This window comes from Symphalangus syndactylus, chromosome 12 (assembly GCF_028878055.3).
Source record: "Symphalangus syndactylus isolate Jambi chromosome 12, NHGRI_mSymSyn1-v2.1_pri, whole genome shotgun sequence".
Taxonomy (NCBI): Eukaryota; Metazoa; Chordata; class Mammalia; order Primates; family Hylobatidae; genus Symphalangus; species Symphalangus syndactylus.
The window spans coordinates 95,043,637-95,063,894 of NC_072441.2; the positions used below are offsets into that span (position 1 = coordinate 95,043,637).

General features: G+C 48.5%; 2 protein-coding genes across 14 annotated transcripts in view; one reads left to right on the forward strand and one right to left on the reverse strand.

Moving 5' to 3' along the window:
• The first annotated feature begins 2,757 nt into the window (after positions 1–2,757).
• The window catches only part of STYXL2 (serine/threonine/tyrosine interacting like 2), an 82,108-nt gene continuing 64,607 nt past the window's right edge, over positions 2,758–20,258 (forward strand). For 4 of the 13 annotated variants that reach the window (XM_063625067.1, XM_063625056.1, XM_063625068.1 and 1 more), the window contains exons 1-6: positions 2,758–3,014; positions 9,478–9,598; positions 11,797–11,915; positions 13,404–13,522; positions 13,830–13,926; positions 14,131–14,260. The gene's annotated coding sequence lies outside the window, so the exon portion shown is untranslated. Of the gene's footprint in view, positions 3,015–9,477; positions 9,599–11,796; positions 11,916–13,399; positions 13,523–13,829; positions 13,927–14,130; positions 14,261–20,258 lie in introns of all 13 variants that reach the window. The other 9 variants (XM_063625066.1, XM_063625064.1, XM_063625058.1 and 6 more) reach the window with 8 other exon arrangements.
• The window catches only part of GPA33 (glycoprotein A33), a 39,400-nt gene continuing 22,225 nt past the window's right edge, over positions 3,084–20,258 (reverse strand). Inside the window, exons 4-7 of the mRNA XM_063625070.1 lie at positions 14,726–14,881; positions 5,985–6,104; positions 5,244–5,379; positions 3,084–4,734 (exon numbers count right to left, since the gene is read on the reverse strand). Coding sequence (XP_063481140.1) covers positions 4,587–4,734; positions 5,244–5,379; positions 5,985–6,104; positions 14,726–14,881 — 560 coding nt within the window. The 3' untranslated portion in view covers positions 3,084–4,586. The remainder of the gene's footprint in view (positions 4,735–5,243; positions 5,380–5,984; positions 6,105–14,725; positions 14,882–20,258) is intronic.

Sequence of the window (20,258 nt, forward strand, 5' to 3'; positions counted from 1 at the left end):
TTTTCTTCCTGAGCACATATAATAAGGTCACAAGTTTGCATTTCCTTGCCTTCCCTGCACAATATGTGGCCTTGTGACTAGTGCTTGCCAATGGGCCAATGGCATGTGGGCACAATCAGGGTGGTCACTTTGGGATCAAGTCTGAGGAAGCATCTGCTTTCCTTCCTCTCTGCTGGCTGGTTTCGGACAATTTCCAGGCCCTTGAGGATAGAAGTCCCACTAATGTAAACAGTTGGAGATAAACAGAAGACTGGGCCCCTGAGTCTGTCTCAAAAGCTGTTACCTGTGTGAGAAAGAAACTTCTATTGTATTTGAGTCATTATAGCTTTTTAGTCCTCTTTTATAGCAGTTTAGCTCATCTTAACTGAAACAAAAAATTTACTCAACAACATGGAAATCAGGGAAATAAGATTGCCTCTTAGAGATAAACTTTACAATCCTAGATCCGAGCAGAAATATTCAGTATCCCCTCAAGAGGAAAGACGAGTTCCCAGACCTAACAGTTATTTGGAGCTGGAGGAAAGTTTTAGCAAATAAAAAGGCAGTGTATGCATGAGAAAAAATGTTGTAGGAAGGGATGACACGGTGAGCTGAGGAAGTGCAGACAAAGGGCCATCACAGACAGAAACCAGGCTGAGTCTTTCTGGAAACCTACCTGAGGAGAGGCAGTCTCGGTGAGCAAGCTCAATAGCCAAGTGTGCCCAAAGAGGCCCTCCCCATCAGACCAGACTTAGCAATAGGATCACTTCTGCAGATGCCCCGGGCCCTAAGACAGAATATCCAGGGATGGAGCCAAGACCAGAGAATCTTCCAGAATTTCCACAGGGGATATGACACCTACATATACAGACTGCCATCAAAGATGAGAGTTCCTTGATGGTAGCCGACTTCTCTTGTTCTGATTCCATGCCCAGTAAGCCACTGAGGGCATAGTGCCCGTGGGGTGAGATGGCCTGGGTCAGGTGGACAGAAAGGCTGGTCTACTTGACAGCTATAAATAGCAAATTGACATTCTGTGTTGATCCAAATTGCTTAAATTCACTGTGTCTCAGCTTCCTCATCTGTAAAATGGGAATAACAATAGCACTTATCTCATACTGTGAAGATTATGAGATGCTCTATGGAAAAGGCCTAGAACAGTACCTGGCCCAGAGCAAGTGCTGCTGCTATAAGCATTGTACATCAGGCACTGTGAGCTTGGCTAATGTGACTCTGCATTTGAGAGCTGAGGCCCTATCACTGTGTCACAAAAGCAGCTTAAGAACAAGACTTTTTGGAGGGAGAGCATTAGGACAAATATGTAATGCATGTGGGGGTTAAAACCTAGATGACATGTTGATAGGTGCACCATGGCACATGTATACCTATGTAACAAACCTGCACGTCCTGCACATGTATCCCAGAACTTAAAGTAAAATTAAAAATAAATAAATAAATAACAAGATCCTGAAGAGTGGCTAATTTACCAACCTGTATATTAGTTCATGGGTTCCTCTCTGGGCAGCCAGAGTCCGTCCTTAGGTGATAACATGAACACCTAACATTGGCATATGCCCAAGTATTTGAAACTGTGAGTGGGGATTATATGAAAAACTGTCTCAAGTGCCTAATAAGGGTTTATAGTACACAATCTTCCCTCAATTAATGGATAGCATTTGTCTCTCTTCTAAAACACCATAAAGTCTTTGAACCAGCAGCTGGAAACCATAATTTGGGAAGGGATGCCTGACATTCTAAGGAGACTGTATTGCTGGGCTAATTTTGATTGTATAAGAACCTACAACAGTCTAATCCCCAGAGTCTGTGGACTGAAATAAATTCAGCAGGAAACTGTAGTCTTACTGAGTGATAATGTGATTTGACACCCAAGTAATAGAAACCTGCATTGGAGGACGGAAGAAATGTCAGCACCCGCCCTTTTCCACTTGTAAAACTCCTCATTCTTCTTCAAGATGCAGCCCAAATGCACCCTCCTCTCTGAAGCTTTCCTGAACTCCCTTAGGCTGAGTTACTCAGGCCCTCCTCTGTGTCCTGTAGCCCCTTCACTCGCTCACATAATTGTTTTTATGTCTGTGACCTCCATTAGATTTTAGCTCCTCCTGAAAACTGGTGTCTTAGTGACTTTTATATACTCTGCAGCCAGCACACTGCTTGGCACATAGTAGATGCTCACAAAATATTTGTTTTTGAATTAATGCAGTGGGTCTCGATTTCCCTCCTTTTCTTCCCTAAGCCTGGAGCTAAGGCAGGTGAACCTTCAGAGTCCTTTGAGGGGCAGAGAGAAGTCAAGTCAAACCTGGGGCAAGGTGGCCGCCTCTGCTTCCGTGGCTCCCTCAAGAACATGCTTGTGGAATCTTGCACTGTGAGGACTGGAAGGCACCTCAGAGTATCTAGAGAGCTAGGAGATGTCCTTGGGCAAGACACTGTGATAGCAAATGTTATTCATTTAACAAACCTTTGTCAAGGGTCAACACATGCCAGGCCATAAGGAAGCTACAGTTCCTATCCTTACAAATCGTACAGGGTGAGGCAGAGACAGACCTGTACACAGGTGTAATAAGCACACAGTACTGCGTGACAAGTGCTCAGACAGGAGGGAGCACAGGAAAGGACACCGAGGAACAGACCTTGAATGTCTCACAGGAGAGTCAGTGTCAAAGCCAAGAGCCCACAGCGGAGCCAAGTTGCCTTGGAAGAGGAAGCATCACAGTTCTCTGTGACAGAACAAGAGGACTTCCCCGCCCCTTTCTCAGGAGGGGCATCATAGGGAGTAGAACTGGCTAGAGCATCTCCACCATCTTCCTTCAAGCATGTAGACTGACACCCAGGCCTCTTGGGGTCCTGACACTGCAGACTCCTGGAATATACCTCCACCAGCAGGCAGGAATCGGTCCTATTCCCAGCAACCACTAGAGGCACTGCCTGACCCTACTGCGGCCACAGGCAGAGGGACCCCAGGATTCTCAACTCCGTTACCTTGTCTCACCTCCCCTAGGAAGCAGAAGAGTGATATGGTGAGTAGAGATGATCCATGAGACCCAAGCTTTATCTTACTGCAAACAAAATCCACATTAAAAAAGAAATAAGAATTTCCACCCACCATTTTATTATTACTGAAAGCATTTGGAATGAAGCAAAGGATTTAACAATATATATAAAAATATACATTTTTTTTTAAATCGCAAGTAGACAATAGATTTATGGAATTATTTTTCTGATCATCCAGAAAAGACAGCAATAGTAAACTGCAGTTGGGCGAGACCAGCCACTGGGCCATGAGACTTAAGCAGCCCTAACGCTGCCTGAGCTCTCAAGAGTAGAAGAAATGCTCGACAAACAGAGGGAGGCTGTGTGAGGTCAGCAGGACAGCCCCACCAGAAAACCAGAGCCCGAATGGGCTGGGCAGGGCCAGGGCTGAGGTATCGGGATGCAGGAACTACCAGGAACCCCGTGTGGGTTGAGGAGACACGCCAATTATTCTGGCCTGGAGAGGAATTACCAGGACACAAGAACTCAGACCATCTGCAAGCAAGCTCCTTTGTGTGTGTTCACTTTAAATCAATTCATGTTTAACTCACTGAATGAATATGTGAGTTTGGGTGGGAATCATCCTTGTGTCTACAATCATCTCAGGGAGACCAGAGAAGGGAAGCCACAACCAATCAAAGCAGTTTCCCCAATTAAGCTTAAGTGCCCACTAGGATGGGCGCCGGCTACTAGGGCTTCAGGGAAAGCAAAAGCCATGAGGCCCAGGCCCTGCCCCAAGGAGCTGGCGCTCTAATACAGTGAGAGGCACTCGCTCAGAAGACTGTGCCCTGTGGCCCATGATTGGATGTGGGACAGAGTAACAGGATTGTTTCCACGTATGTGGACAATTAGGATAGGGTTAGAGAAATCCTTGTGATTTGAGATGGGCCTGGAGGGACAGGTAGGATATTGACAGGCAGAGATGGAAAGTGTGTGGGCAAAAGCTCCCCAGGGCCTGTGCAGCAGGAGTGGGAGGCGGCCTTTCCAGGAGGGTTTGGAACATACTGGCAGCTACGGGAAGTGAGGCTGGAAAGGCAGTGGGAGCTGAAGGCCAGGCCAATGCAGGGCCCCAAGCAAACTCACTTATTCTTTCATTCATTCCACAAAAATGTGTGGAGTGCAAACCCTCTGCCTGGTGCCCCTCCAGGTGCTGGGCACACAGGTGAGCAGGGCAGCCCCCACCCCCCAAGGCTGGCATCGCCTCCCTGGAGAGTTCTGAGCGGGAGCGCCCCACGCTCAGCGCTGTGCTTCCAGGAGCTCCTGCCAACTACGAGGGAAGTGGAGGCTGCAGCCTGGTCTTGAGTGAGGGCCAGGCCCCGCACCAGGTGTCACAGCCGGGAGGGGTTACTTCACAGGACAGGGAGGTCAGCAGGATCAGCACAGAGACCCCCTTACCAGGCCAGCCATGCTCCCCACAGGTGACACTGGGGAAGAAATGTCCCCATCAATGTCTGGGATGGAAGGACAGGAGAACAGGGCTTAGAAAGGAGAAGGGAGGCCAGGAAGCGGGAGAATGAACGCCTAACCCTTCCTCTGCCGCCCTCTGCTGCTGGCCCCAGTCACTGGTCGAGGTGGTCCGGGGATTCACGCCCAGTAGTGCTCCTCTGCTCTTCTTGCCTGTAGTCATCCTCCTCCTCCTCCTCCTCCTCCCTCTCTCTGGAAAGTTCTCTTAGCTGCTCTGGTGGCTCCTCATAGGCTGCCCGGTTCCTGCAGGGCAGCGGGGGACAGAGGGGAAGGATTTGCTCTCAGGCGGACCCTCAAGGGAGCTGGGCCTCATGCGCATTACAGGAAGAGCAGCCTCCAGACCTCCTCCCCACCCACCAGCTGCAGAGGACACTGGGCTGAAAGGCTGGGCTGAGAGTAAAGGTGCCACAGACTTGTTCCACGCATGAGCTGAGGGGGTTACAGGAACAGACTGGCTTTACCAGCCCAGGAGGAACTGGCCCCGTGACAGGGGCTCCAGGCCACACTTCGCTCTAGTCATGCCACAGGAAGCCCTGCCCTGAGCTCCCAGACTGGAAAACCACAGGACTGGGAGGCAGGTCCTGGGGCTGCAATGCACATTTTATGGCTTGAACTGGTCATTGTTTCGTCAGCACAAAATGGGGGTGATATACCCCAAGGGGTGCTGCAAGTCGAAGAGGCTGTGAGGAATTGGGATGCATATTTCCAGTCTCCCCAGACCCTTCCAACAGGCTACCAGTCCAGACACTCACGGCCTTGCATCCTCCTTGTCTTCGGTGTTGTCGTCCTTCCCTCGGCAGCAGCAGCAGTAGATGATGACGCCAGTGATAATGAGGGCTGCAACCACGCCCACCGCGATGCCCACATACAGGGCCACGTTCATGGAGGCTGCAAGAGGACAGAGCAGCTGCATTTGCCGAGCTTCTAAGCTAGCTCCGGGCCTCCTCTCAGCAGGGGAGCAGCAGCTACCGGCTTCTGGTAACACTCCATGAAAGGCATGGTCTTGGAGGAATGTGACCAGCCATGGCCCAGGAATATTCTTCAGGATGGAGGTTCAGAGAGAGACATATGGACCACTTCACATCTTAACACTCTCCGGGCTACCCTGGCTCTGCAAAAGCCCTCAGGTGTCAGCCCGGCCAGCTCATTAAGCTAGATTTGGTGTCTCGCCCAAGAAGGACGTGGGCCAGACTCTGCGGCAGCTGCCCTGGGCACTTCCTCCATGCCCACCGAGTGGCTCCTAGGCAGGTGGGACTGACAAAGCCTCTGAGTCCTGGAAGTCAGTCCTTCCAAACACCAGTGGAACTGGACTGGCCTCAGAGTAAGGGGAGCCTGGGACAGTCATCCTGCCTGGGTCACCACAGCTAACCTGCAGGTGTGTGGCCCTAGAGAGGCCCCCCTATTCCTCCTCACGGTGGTCTCAGCTGACTCTCTGGACCCCCACCAGTTATGCTGTGGGCTTTGTCAGCCCTCCCTCCCCAGCCTGCTCTTACGAGATCTGACGGCCACCGTGATGTTGCAGAACTGGGTCCCCTCCTCATTGCTGGAGGTACAGATGTAGTAACCCGTTGTGTCTGTGGAGATATTCTTCAGGGAGACAGGCTGGCCTGAGGCTGCAGGGGAGGGAGAGCCAGGGTGAAGAGAGGCACCACAGTGGAGTGGAGACAGTCAGGAATGGGAGGTCTGGACTCCTTGGGAAGCACAACCTCTGCCATTGAGCTTCTCCAGGCTGGAGCCCCATCTCCACCTCCAGGGCTGCAGAACGCTTAAACCAGGCAGGGCCCACAATGTGAAGTGCTCGGAATTCAGTCAGGCACCCTGGGTTTGACACCTGGCTCTGCCACTTATTAATTTGTCTTTAGCAAGTAACTCAGCTTCATTCGACCTCCATTTCCTCATCTAAAATCAGAAATAATAGTACCTGCCTCACAGGGTACTTGCAAGCATAAAATGAGGTACTAATAATAAATATAAGCCCGCAACAGAATGCCTGATATGTAGTAAGTGCTCAGGAAACATAATACACATTATGTATTACATGAAAATGCTTTCTAATCAGAAGACATTATTACTTTTATGATCTTCAGAAACCAAATCTCTTAGTTTAGACTCATATGAAAGAAGCCTTTGGAAATCAAACACTCTGATCCCTGGATTTCTGCCATGAGAGAGGTGTGTGGGGTGTGTGTGTGTGTGTGTCTGTGTGTTATGTGGTGTGTGTGGTGTGTCGGTGTGTGTGGTGTGTCAGTGATGTGCAGCGTGTGTGTGCTGTGCTCTGTGAGAGTAGTGTGTGTGTGGTATGTGGTGTGTGGCCTATGTGTGGTATGTGTGTATAGTGTGTGTGATGGGAGTGTGATGTGTGGTGTGTGTATGTGGCATAAGGAGTGTGTGTGATATGAGATGTGTATGTGGTGACTGGGTGGTGTATGCTGTGCTGTGCACTATGAGAGTGGCATGTGTGCATGTAGTGTGTGGTGCGTGTATAAGGAGTGTGTGTGTTGTGTGTGTGTTTCTGGGGTGTGTGTGGTATGGGGGTGGTGAATGTGTATTTGTGGTGTGTGGTGTGTGTGTGGTATGTGAATGTGTGTAAAGTGTGGGAGGTATATGTGTGTGGTGTGGGGGGCAGTGAGTATGTGGTGTGTGTAGTGTGTATGTGTAGAGTGTGTAGTGTGTGGTGTGTGTGGTATGTGTGGTGTGTGTGGTGTGTGTATGGCGTGTGTGTGGTGTATGGTGTTTTGGGGTGCCTGGGTAGTAGATGTGTGTGGTATGGGGGGCAGTGTGTGTGTTGTGTGTAGTGTATGGTGTGTGTAGTGTGTGTGATGCATGTGGTGAGTGTGTGATGTGTGTGGTGTGTGTAGTGTGTATGGTGTGTATGGTGCATGTGTGATGTGTGTGGTGTGTGTAATATGTGTGGTGCCTGTGGTGAGTGTGTGATGTGTGTGGTGTGTGTAGTGTGTGTGGTGCCTGTGGTGAGTGTGTGATGTGTGTGGTGTGTGTAGCACGTGTGGTGTGGGGTGTGTGTGTGATGTGTGTGGTGTGTGGTGTGTGTAGTGTGTGTGGTGTGTGTGGTATGTGATGTGTGTGGTGTGTGTAGCACGTGTGGTGTGGGGTGTGTGGCAGCATGTGTAGTGTGTGTTGTGTGTGGTGTGTGTGTGGCATGAGTAGTGTGTGGTGCATATGGTGTGGTGTGTATGTGGTGTGTGGTGTAGTGTGTGTGGTGAGTGTGTGATGTATGTGGTGTGTGTGGTGTGTGATGTGTGTGGTGTGTGTGTGGTGTGTGGTGTGTGTGGTGTGTGTGTGGTGTGTGATGTGTGTGATGTGTGTGTGGTGTGTGGTGTGTGTGGTGTGTGGTGTGTATGTGGTGTGTGGTGTAGTGTGTGTGGTGAGTGTGTGGTGTGTGTGTGGTGTGTGGTGTGTGTGTGATGTGTGTGTGGTGAGTGTGTGGTGTATGTGTGGTGTGTGGTGTGTGTTGCATGTGGTGTGTGTGGTGTGTAATGTGTGTAGTGTGTGGTGTGTGTAGTGTGTATGGTGTGTGATGTGTGTGGTGTGTGATGTGTGCGTGGTGGCGTGTGTAGTGTGTGTGGTGTGCGGTGTGTGATGTGTGGTGTGTGATGTGTGGTGTGTGGTGTGTGTAATGTGTGTGGTGTGTGATGTGTGGTGTGTGGTGTGTGTAATGTGTGTGGTGTGTGATGTGTGGTGTGTGGTGTGTGTAATGTGTGTGGTGTGTGTTGCATGTGTAGTGTGTGTGGTATGGGGGGTGGTGAATGTGTATGCTGTTGGGGTGGGACGGAGGCAGGCTTTCTAGACTCTTCCTCTGCATCTGCCGCCACTTGAGCAAGCCATTTAACTTCTTTGAGCTGCAGGCTTCCTCTGGAAAGTAGGAGTGAAAACAGCTGATCCTCCTGAATCGAAGAGAACGGACCAGAATGTCTCATGGAAGACCTTTCCCCTCAATCATCCTACGAATTTCTTCATCTTGAAAGCAAGAGCTTTGTGCTTGGGCATATGCATATGTCCTGCCATCCAAGATGCTTTGTTATAACTGCTATTTTGAGAGGAGCTGCAGACCTACCTCCTCTAATTTTGCTGCAGAGCCAGCCTTGCCTGATCCCTGCTGCCACCAGCTGGTTCCACGCCATCCCTAAGAGATGCTCTAAATTGTAAATACGATCCTGTCACTGCTCTGTTCAGACATTTCAGGGCTGCCCAGCAACCACTAGAGGTAATCCTCAGTAACAAGTCCAAGCTTCAGGTCACAGATCTGGCCCTGTCAATCATACCAGCTTTGTCTCTTGCCACTTGGTGCTAGGGGCAAAACCACGGGAGCAGTCCTCTCTCCGCCCCACCGTCACTTTCTTGCAAGATTGCATCTTAAGATTTTCCTTCTCCGGATGTGCTGCTCAAATGTGATGTCCTCTCATCCTTCCAGCAATCCTCAATATTTCAATCTCTAATTCATGGAGTTGACAGGAGGCTTAAAGAAGTTAAGTGAACTGCTCAAGGTCACAAACTTAAGAAATTATAAAACAGGAACAAAAATCCTGTTTCAGGTCTAGAACTCCCTGGAGCCATTGATAATTTTCTTTTAAAAATTTGTGGCCGGGTGCAGTGGCTCACGCCTGTAATCTCAGCACTTTGGGAGGCCAAGGTGGGCAGATCACTTGAGGTCAGGAATTCGAGACCAGCCTGACCAACACAGTGAAACCCCGTCTCTACTAAAAATATAAAAATTAGCCGGGCATGGTGGTGCGCGCCTCTAGTCCCAGGTACCTGGGAGGCTGAGGTAAAAGAATCGCTTGAACCTGGGTGGTGGAGGTTACAATGAGCTGAGATCGCACCACTGCACTCCAGCCTGGGCAACAAAGAGAGATTCCATCTCGAAAAAATATATATATAAGTAAAATTTTGTATAATAAAAGCAATGTATGCTCCTTATAATAATTTATAAATGATATAAAACTATTACTTCAATTCAATTCAATACAGAAAATCTTTAGCTGCTGATCACAGCTATAAATGAGATGAAGAGGGTCCCTGTCCTCTTGGTGTTTCCAGTCTCCCAAAGAAGACAGACATGAAACAATGGTGGTTACAGTTCAAGATGGAGGTACTATCTGAGCTTATGGCAAGGGGTCTTAATCTCATCCAAAGGGCCAAGGAAAGCCTCTTTAAAGAAGAGAGAACAAATAAAAATCATTCATAATTCCATCATCTATAAATAACACTTTGATTTGGTGCTATTTTCTTCCAGTCTTTTCACTTGTACTTTCTTCAAATTCTTCCCGTGAACCCCAGGACACTACTCTCTGGATGCTCATTCTTCATAAAATGTGCCCCCTTCTATCCTAGAATTCCACGCCTCAGTATGTTTTCTTGAACATTGTTTACATGTGATATTAATATGCGGCATGGAGAAGGAGTCCCTAAAAAAGCAAGTTTAGGAATCACTGAGTTAGGGTTAAGTAATCTTTCTAAGGGCAGCCCTTTCAGAGCTCCTACAATGCTGTTGAGCACTGGGAACTTCTGACAGCGGGGTGTGGTATTCATGCTCTCATTTGCTAAATGAATTGGATTTGTTATTTTTAAGAGGCATCTTGAAGGAACACACTTTAGGAAATGCTCTATGGCCCTGGGCATGCTTAGGAGGTCTAGAGCTCGTAACAGATCCCCACCACTTAAGAGTGTGAAGCTCGGACTCTGGGTTTAGTGTAGGCAGCACATTGCAGACAGTCAGGACTTTTTTAGTTGTCAGAGTTCAGCTTTGAGCTCTAGGCCTTGTTTAGGGTGAAGAACATGGGATTTCCTAGTCCAGTGAGTCAGCGCTATCCTCCCCCAGCTCCCTGATGCAAACGGTGTGCACTGGAAGCTGCTGGGATGAACCAGTGAAGGTCTTGTGCCACAGGACCTTCTTTGATTCCGAGCTGGGGCTCCCAAGCCCCTTTTCCTTCGGAAAGGGACTAGTAATTTCTGATAGCCGGAGAAAACTAATGTTTCCGCTGCAGTGGCGACACCTTGTGGTCAGAAAGGGGAATGCACAGGACGGTCATACGCTTCCCACCTGCCTCTGCTCCAGCTGCGGAGAGATTCCCCTCAAGAGAACCTCCGGTCTCACCAAGACGCTAATGTCACGTTGACAAGATCTAACGTTTCCGCATACCCCCAACCCCTACCCAATCCCGTAGCTTGTCGACAAGCCCCTGCTGCCACCTCTGTCTCACACAGGGCCCTCACGATCCTCCCTGGACTGGTCCCCACCCTTCACAACCTCCTCCCCTTAAGTGCTCCAGGCCCCAGAACTACCCCCTCCCCCACTTCCCTGATACCCAAATTCCTGTTTCTTCAGTGCATGAAACTCAGCTTCCTGGGACACAGCTTACAAAGTCTGTTCAGAGCTATTACACATGGGATCTCCTCTCATCCTCTTCACAGCTCTTGGGGAATCCCAGTTTTTTTCAAAGGGAAGTACTAAGGGTCAGAGAGGCTGTGAGTGACTCACAGCTCCAAAGTGGAGAAGTCAGGGCTTCTTGTTTCCTGATTCTGGATTCCCTGTTCTTTTCACTGCTAGCTTGTTTCCACTGAGGGTTTAGTCAAAGGAACGAATCTCTAATGTTGGAAATTGTCTTCAGATGTAGGAGGGCAGAGGTACCCTCCTCTCCAAATCGTCCATGGTGGACTGAAATGTTTAAAAAGCCGGAAATAATTTGGGCTGACCCACAGAGGAAGAAGAATTAGCAGATTCTCTCTTTTTATTTATTTTTTGTTTGTTTTGTTTTTTTAAGACAAGATCTGGCTCTAGTACCCAGGCTGCAGTGGCGCCATCTCGGCTCACTGCAACCTCTGCCTTCCAGGCCCAAGGATCTTCCCACCTCAGCCTCCCAAGTAGCTGGGACTACAGGCATACACCACCACGCCAGGCTAATTTTTGTATTTTTGGTAGAGACAGGGTTTCACCATGTTGCCCAGGCTGGTCTCGAACTCCTGTACTCAAGTGATCCACTCGCCTCAGCTTCTCAAAGTGCTGGGATTACAGGCATGAGCCACTGCACCTGGCCAGAATTGGCAGCTTCTCCAAGGCTCTGCGAAGCAGAGTGGAAACAAAGGCTTTGAGAACTCCGCCCTCACCCCACAGTGTCTCGAGGTGCAAGGGCGTGTTGTTATGGACATTAACCATATTCTTTTCTGTCACCCTCAGGTCCCCATTCCGACTCAGCAAATCTTAACTAGAGACAGGATAAAGCTTCCCCAAATTAAAGCTTTCACAAATTAAAGAAGCAATTCTCTTTTCACCTCCTTTCCTGTCCTCAGGATTCTCCCTTTTGGATAATGAAAGAACTAAGTTTTGGCTTCTAACAACCAGAGGAGTCTCCCCGTGGAGGCAGGAGAGAACTGCAGCTGGGCTGTCCCTTTGTGAGGCTCCTCAGAAGGTATCCGTGGCTTACAGGGCAAAGACTAACCTCCCCGGCGTGACGCACAGGCTCTTCATGATTTCTCATCACTGTGTTTCTTAACAAGAGTATCTCCCACCATTCCTACACCTACACATGCACCCTACCCCTTAGCCACACCAGACTGTCATGATTCCTTCCTGTTCTCCATGCCAAGCCTCCTCATCCTTGAGGACCCAATTCAAATAACAGCTAATAATACTTAGCATTCAATGAGTGCTTACTACCTACCAGGCACTGGTCTCAGTGCTTTACATCTACTTTTATTTAATCTTCACAACCCTATGAAGTAAACACTAGCATTGTGCCCATTTCACAGACATAGAACCTAAGGCACAAAGAAACTAAGTCACTTGCCAAGGTCATACAGCTAACAAGTGTCCGAGCCAGGAGTCAAGCCCATGGCATGCTCTTAACCACTGTCGACTCCAATTCCCACTCCTTGGAGAAACCTTCTTTGATCTTCTTATGCATCTTCTGTGTTACATCACCACTGAGTATAAAGCTATTATAGCATTTGCCACCTGTAACCTTCAGCTTTGGGTCTCCCTGTACACACTTTGCTGGAAAGAAGATCAGACACTACCAGTGTCCACAGCACACCTACCATGACCATGGCTGGAGTCACTAGACTATTCATAGGCCAGAAAGAGGAGGCCACAGAGCCCCAGGAGAGCTGCCAGGTGGTTTCAACAAAAATTCCAGACATACTCGATAAAAAGTTGCCAACCAGAAATACGTAAACACAACCGGAAGCTTGTTGAAAACCTACATTACATTGACCTATTTTAAGTTAGGTCGAGTGGATTCTACTAACTTTTTTTTTTTTTTTGAGACGGAGTCTCACTCTGTTGCCCAGGCTGCAGGCTGGAGTGCAGTGGCGCAATCTCGGCTCACTGCAAGCTCCGCCTCCCAGGTTCACGCCATTCTCCTGTCTCAGTCTCCTGAGTAGCTGGGACTACAGGCGACCGCCACCATGCCCGGCTAATTTTTTGTATTTTTAGTAGATACGGGGTTTCACCGTGTTAGCCAGGATGGTCTCGATCTCCTGACCTCGTGATTCACCCACCTCAGCATCCCAAAGTGTCTACTAACTTTTTTAAGAAGTCGATTTGCCCCCAGACGAGTGATAAAGCTCTTCCTGGATTGAGCGCACCCCCATTGTGTGCATCCGTCTGGCTGGGCTTATCCAGGACACCAGATATTCTTCCCCCCGGTCCTACCCCCACCCCCGGGCACCTCATCTTCTCAGAAGAGCTGTGTGCCCCGCTGGCTTTGCTTTCCACCTCTGGCCTCCTTTTCCACCTACACTGAACTGAAAGACCTCCCAGAAGCTAAATCTGATGGATACCTTTCAGGCCTTGTCTTTCTTTTTAAAAAAATATTTATTTTATTTTATTTTATTTTATCATTTGATTTTATTTTTTATTTTATTTTATTTTATTTTATTATTTTATTTTGAGGCAGGGTCTTGCTTTGTCACCAAGGCTGGAGTGCAGTGATGTGATTATGGCTCACTGCAGCCTCGACCTCCAGAGCTCAAGCAATCCTCCCACCTCAGCCTTCTGAGTAGCTGGGACTAAAGGGTGAGTCCTGCCACGCCCAGCTAATTTTTAAAAAATTTTTTGTGGAGACAGGGCTCTCACAATGTTGCCCAGGCTGGTCTTGAATTCCTAGCCTCAAGTGATCCTCCTGCCTCAGCCTCCCAAAGTGCTGGGATTACAGGCATGAGCCACTGCGCCCAGCACGCCTTGTCTTTCTTGATCCTCAGGAGAGGGATGGGCACCAGGGGCCCTGGGACTCCACCCGGGTATCTCTACACCCGTTGGCTCTGGATGTGGAAAGGATGGTAGGATTTTTATATAGCTCTTTCTTTTTTTTTTTTTTTTTCAGTTAGTTTCCTGACTGAAAGGTCCAATACCAAGCTGCCCAGTACAAAACTGGTCTCCTGGCAACTACAGCTGAATCCACCATCGCCTCCCTTAAGAAGGTGGGACTGTAGTTGTGTGGAGCCATGAAAGGGTGGTGTGTCTGGGGCAGTGGGGGTCCGTGACAGCTGAGAGGGACCGGCCTGGATAAGGAATGGGAAAGTTAAATTCCCCACCTTTGGGGGAGCCCCCGAGTTAGACTTGGGGTCTCAAATGTATACTTCAGGACACAATCACATTAAAATCCTACCCATGCTTTTGCACAGAGTGCTTATCAGGGCACGTTCATCCAAGAGAACTGAGGAATGAGGAACAAAGAAAACAAGTTAACATTTACCACGGCTTCTGCTACGCGCTTTACATGAATCATTTTTGTTTCTTGCCAGAACCTATGAGGTAGGTATTATTATAAGAAACCAGTGCTGGCCGGGTGCAGTGGCTCATGCCTGTAATCCCAGCACTTTGGGAGGCTGAGGCGGGTGGATCACCTGAGATAAGGAGTTCAAGACTAGCCTGGCCAACATGGTGAAACCCCGTCTCTTCTAAAAATAGTGGTGGGCACCTGTAATCCTAGCTACTTGGGAGGCTGAGGCAGGAGAATCGCTTGAACCTGGGAGGAGGAGGTTGCAGTGAGCTGAGATCATGCCAACTGCACTCCAGCCTGGGCCACCTAGCGAGACTCTGTCTAAAAACAAGAAACCAGTGCTTAGAGAGGTGGGGATATGGGGATAGGGATGGGGTAGGGAAGCAAGCAGTCTTCAGGGGGATCTGATTGGTCAACCCGAGTTGCAGCCCCTAGCCAATCAGCTGCACGTGCTGCACCTTGACGTGGGGAGCCCGCCTTCCCTACTGCCCCCTTACCTGGCTGGGCCAGGGGCTGCTCCTGATTCAGGATGTTGTACCTCTTCCAGCTGTACTGAGGTGTTGGTGAGCCCTCCTTTGATTGGCAGGTCAGCTGGATGTTGTTCCCAATTATGGTCTCTCCCTCGATACCGCATTCTGGTTTGGAGGGTGGCACTATATAGAGGAGAGGCCAAAGAGAAGGCATGAGGCAGGTGGGGCTTGGTGACAGCCACCCATCGCCCCCCCACCCCCCCACCCCACACACACACACACTGCCTTGTTTGTTCATAGGCAGAAAACTCCATAGTTGAGTAGTGAGATGGAATGCTGTAAAACCAATTCACCACAATATGCCCTCAGTGATCTGTCACCATCACAAAGGAGTGGTACATATGCTGGGAAGCATCATGAGCCTGCAGTAGCTTTCCAAGGCATGGTTTCATGTGTGCTCTAGTTTACAGTCATGGGATTTTAAAGATAGCGGAACATGGCTGTTGGAAAGATGGGGACGTTCCGGCCGGGCGAGGTGGCTCACGCCTGTAATACCAGAACTTTGGAAGGCCAAGGTAGGTGGATCACCTGAGGTCAGGAGTTTGAGACCAGCCTGGTCAACATGGTGAAACCCCATTTCTACTAAAAATACAAAAAATTAGCTGGCTGGCCGTGGTGGCACGCACCTATAATCCCAGTTACTCGGGAGGCTGAAGCAGGAGAATTGCTTGAATCTGGGAGGCGGAGGTTGCAGCGAGCCAAGATCGTGCCACAGCACTCCAGCTTGGGCAACAAGAGCAAAACTGTCAAAAAAAAGAAAGAAAGAAAGAGAGAGAGAGAGAGAGAAAGAGAGAAAGAAAGAAAGAAAGAAGAAAGAAAAAGAGAAAGAAAGAGAAAGAAGGAAAGAAAGAAAGAAGGACGGAAAGAAGAAAGAAAAGAAAGAAAGAAGAAAGAAGAAAAGAAAGAAAGAAAGAAAGAGAAAGAAAGAAAGGAAGAAAGAAGAAAGAAAGAAAAAGAAAGAAAGAAAGAAAGAAAGAAAGAAAGAAAGAAAGAAAGAAAGAAGAAAGAAGAAAGAAAGAAGAAAGAAAGAAGAAAGAAGGGGACATTGAGACCCAGAGAGGACACCTGCTCGTGGATCCTGGCAGAGCTGGGACTAGAACCCAGCTCTTCTAACTCCAGATCCTGTGTACTCTCCACCAGCCCATCTGAGCTCCTTCTGCCACTAATTCATCTGTGCCATTTTGGGAAAATCCTCAATTCCCCTCGACCTCAGTGTTCCATTCTATAAAATTAGTGGACAACAAACCTGTTTTGTAAAGGGCCAGGTGGCAATATTTTAGGCTTTGCAGACTACATATTGTCTTTGTTGCTTCTACTTTTTCTCTTTAAATAGTATGTTAGAAATGTAAAAACAGTCTGTGGGCTGGATTTGGTCCTAGTTTGCCTACCCCTGGACTAAGTGATCTCTGAAGCCTTCCACTCTTAACTTCTTAGGAATGTTCTCTCTGGGTTCAGCACAATCCTCCTGTGCTTTGCCGATAACTGGCAGTTGCCATAAGGGCGGGATATTGGGCGGACCCACAGGCAGCAGTAAAGTTCTGTGCAGGGTGAAGGATGAGGACTGAGGGACCTCGAGCCGGCAGAGGGCGCAGAGATAAGGAGAGGGAAACCCATAGGCTGGAGGTTACCCAGAACGGCAGCCACCCTCATCTCACAACCCCAACCCGAATCCCTGGATTTCTGGGAAGCTTAAGCCTATGCCTTTCACTCAGCATTGTCAAGATACCATTGTGGAGCTAGGTTCATTCTACAAACTTCACTGGATGCCTACTGTGTGTCTGACAGTGCTGGGCACTTGGAGGACACAGTGAGTGGGTCAAGGAATCTAGTGGGGGCAAAAGACAAGTAACTGAACAATGACCAGGCAGGAGGCAAGGCTGCTGGGGCAGATAAGGCCTAAACACAGCCCCAATCCCAAGATCAGCTGTGACCTGAAGGAAGCATGACAGTAAACAAGGACAGTGGTGGAGGTGGGAGTGGTGGTCGGAGAAAGAGGTGATGGTACTCCAGGCAGAGCAAACAGCACGTGCAAAGGCTCAGAGGCAAGAAGCTGCATGAAGCATGCTTGAGACTTCAGGTCGTGTCCTTGGAGTGAGAAGGGGAGGACACACAGTAGAGAGGGTTGCTCCTGGAATCCCTAGGTGGCAAGCCTGTCCCCTCTGCGTCTTTCTATTCACATCCCCAGTAAACAGTGTTGCCCATTCCATAATCCAGGTGCATGGTCGCTGAGCATCAGGAGTGCATTCTGATCTCGGCCCCACCTGGCAGCTGCTGAGAGAAACCCTTCCACACACACCACTCCCCTCTAGTACAGCAGCCACAGTATTTCCTCTTGGAAAGAGCCAGGCTATTGTTGGGTGGGCCCAACATCTCCTGCTGCCATAGTGAGGGCTGGCCAGGTGTAGGGCGAGCATGAGAGAAATTAGAGGCCCTCCCTGATTGTCACTTTCCCTTGGATGGTTCCTAAACATAAGAGGTCCAAAGTTCAAGGCCGGGCCTCATCTATCTTGGACCAGACCCTGGGACTGGTGCAGTGTGGGGAGGGGGAGGCTGTGGCCTAAGGACCACTCTTACAGCAGCCAACAAGCAGGTCCCCGGGGAACAAGAGAAGATGAACACCACTTCCCAGACGACCCCTAGGATGGGCTTGCTGAGCCAAGCTTTATCACTTGAGCTTTTCAGAGGTACGGGAGCATCCCTCTCCACACATCCAAACCATTCAGCCTTTTCCCAGGAATGCCTTGAATAGGAAGCAAAGGCTTTATTCCACAATTGGAGAGTGGGCAAAACACCAATCCCACCTGAGGAGTCCCAGGTGTCCCCAAAGTCACACCAAGTGTGTATGACTTACAGTAGAGCCTTTCTACAACCAGGTTTCTTTGGGATAAAAGACAAAACAGGGAAGAAAAGTAACTGAGGCCTCCTGGCATCTACAGAGCATGCAAAGGCATCTGAATGCATCCAAAAACTGTTACAGCTTTGCTGAAACCACCATTTTCTAAGGGAAAACTGCTGAAAGCAAATCCTTAATTGTCTCCAGAGGCAGAGGTACAGACAATGGCAAAGAAGTGACCAGCCACTCCCAAAGAGATCAGCCTTAGGGTGGAATGTGTCAGTTCTCAGTCCCTAAACCCTCTGGCCTCACCCAGGAACCCCTGCGGTCACCCTGTCCAGTTGCCTCAGCCTTCCACCATCAAAAACAGGTAGGACCTCCGATCAAACAGATCTTTAACAGATCAAATCGTCCTTCCACACATGTGGGGCCCGTGAGACCTCCGGGGGACTCGGTGCATTATCAGTCTAACCTCCCCAGCAGAATGCAGATGTTACCTGAATATTCACTGGAGGAGCAGTGATAGGGAGGGAGGGGAAACGGAACCAGTCGGGTGCCAAGGCCTCTCCGAAGCCTGCGACTCCCACTACAGACGTCAGGGGGCGCCAGAGGCCGGAGCACCGGGTCCCGGGTCCTGGAGCCCCAGTTTTCCCAGCCGAGACCGAGACTGAGACCACGTGTGCCGCGCCCAGGCGCGGGCTGAGGGACTGGCCGGGCTGGGAGCTTCATGCTCGCCTCGGTTTACCGAGGTCATCCAGCCCCAGTGGGCCGGCTGCCTTAAAATAGCCTAGCTGCAAAGCCATTAGGAAAGAAAACGTGTGTGTGAATGTTTATATATGTTTTTATTTATGTTTATATATGTTTATATGTATATAATTTAAACTTGTTTCTTAGAGTGCATCAAAAAATGGGCTTTTTCTTTTCTCTATGTTTTTTGTTTGTTTGCTTGCTCGCTTGTTTGTTTTGAGGCCGGTCTCTGTCACCCAGGTGGGTGAGCAGCAGCTCGATCACGGCTCATTGCAGCCTCCACCTCCCCAACTCAAGAGATCCTCCACCTTAATTTTTTTATTTTTATTTTTGTAGAGAGGAGTTCTGGCTATGTTGCTCAGGCTGGTCTCTGCCTCGGCCTCCTAAAGTGCTGGGATTACAGGCGTGAGCTACCGCACCCGACCCTTCTTTTTTAAAAAAATAAAACATTGGTTTCACCAAGTTCCATAATCTCAGATTAAATTTGTATCCTTCTGGCCCTGGTTGGGAGGAAGAGGGATCAGCATTTATATAATGCTTATGTGGAGGATTTCGGGGGAGTGTGCATTAATACTTCCATTGCCCAAAGGAAATGAGACCTATTTAAGGGACCCCTAACATACATATGTACGTGTGTGTATGGGATGTCTATTGTAGTATTGTTCATACAAAAAAATGTTAACAGCCTGAATATTCATCAGTATGGAACACTTGAATAAATCATGGTACCTCCGTGTGATGGAATGTATGCTGTTAATCGGTAGATCTGCATGTGCTGATCTGGAGAAATGTGCATGAAACAAGGTCAGAAAGAAAAAACGCACAGTGATCTTTATAACATGATTCCATTTTGTTAAAGGAAAGGAAGGAAAAGAGAAAAGTATGCAAGAGTGTGTGTGTGTTGAAAGGACATGAGGAAAATATGGAATACCTACCTGTGCTGCCATTGGCTACCTCTCTAGGGGGTAGGGTGGAAGGAGACCTTAGTTATTCTTTATACGATGCTAGTTTGCATAGTTGTATAGTTGGACGCACTATAATGCTTTCAAAATGTCAGGCAACCACCTTATGCAATAAAAATATCTTAATTATTAATTAAATTAAATTTTAAAATAAATTTAATTTAAATTAAACATATTAATTAAAAATAAAATGCCATCAAGTATGTAAAAGGAAGAAGGAAAAAAGATCTTTGTTTTGGTTTAAAGCATTGCTACCTCCCAGCAGAGGTGCCATTTCTTATATTGGACATAGACTAAGTGCTCATTAAATAACAGTTATTTTCCAGTAACGATTTGACTTTGAGTCAGTTCCTTCCTTTCTCTGGGCCTCATCTACAAAATGAGAATATTAAAGTAGGTGATCTTTCAGATTCTTCCCAAACTATAAATTCCAATAATAAGTCATTCCTGTGAAGATAATGTTATCTTGGGACACATTTCAAAGGGAGTAGAACCTGATTGATGGAGTATCTGTTGAGGGATGGGGGTGAGCAGATGGTGGCATGAAGAATTTCTGCTGGATAGCCAAAGTTACAGCAGGGAAAGATATAAGACAATCACGATGTGGCCCTCTGAGCACCCAATTAAGGCACAATGAGTCTTTGCAATAGGATTTAAGATTTTCCTTTATCTTTGTAATAAGTATGGTATGAAAAAGAGGAGCTGATGTGGAGGAAAGGACACCAACAGCAAGGGACCACTCCAAATCGGCCTTCTCTGTCCTCGAGAACTGTTGGCCATTGGCAGAGAACTCAGAATAGTGTTTCGTTCCAAAGGGAGGAACGGTCCCTCTGCTGAAGACAGCCTGGACAAGGTGAGGAGTCTTAGCTCCTTGTTGCTGCCTCTGGCTTCGTCTCAACACCTGGGCTCTTCTCCCTCTGCTGCCACCAGCCTACCCTCTTCCTACAACTCCTGAAAG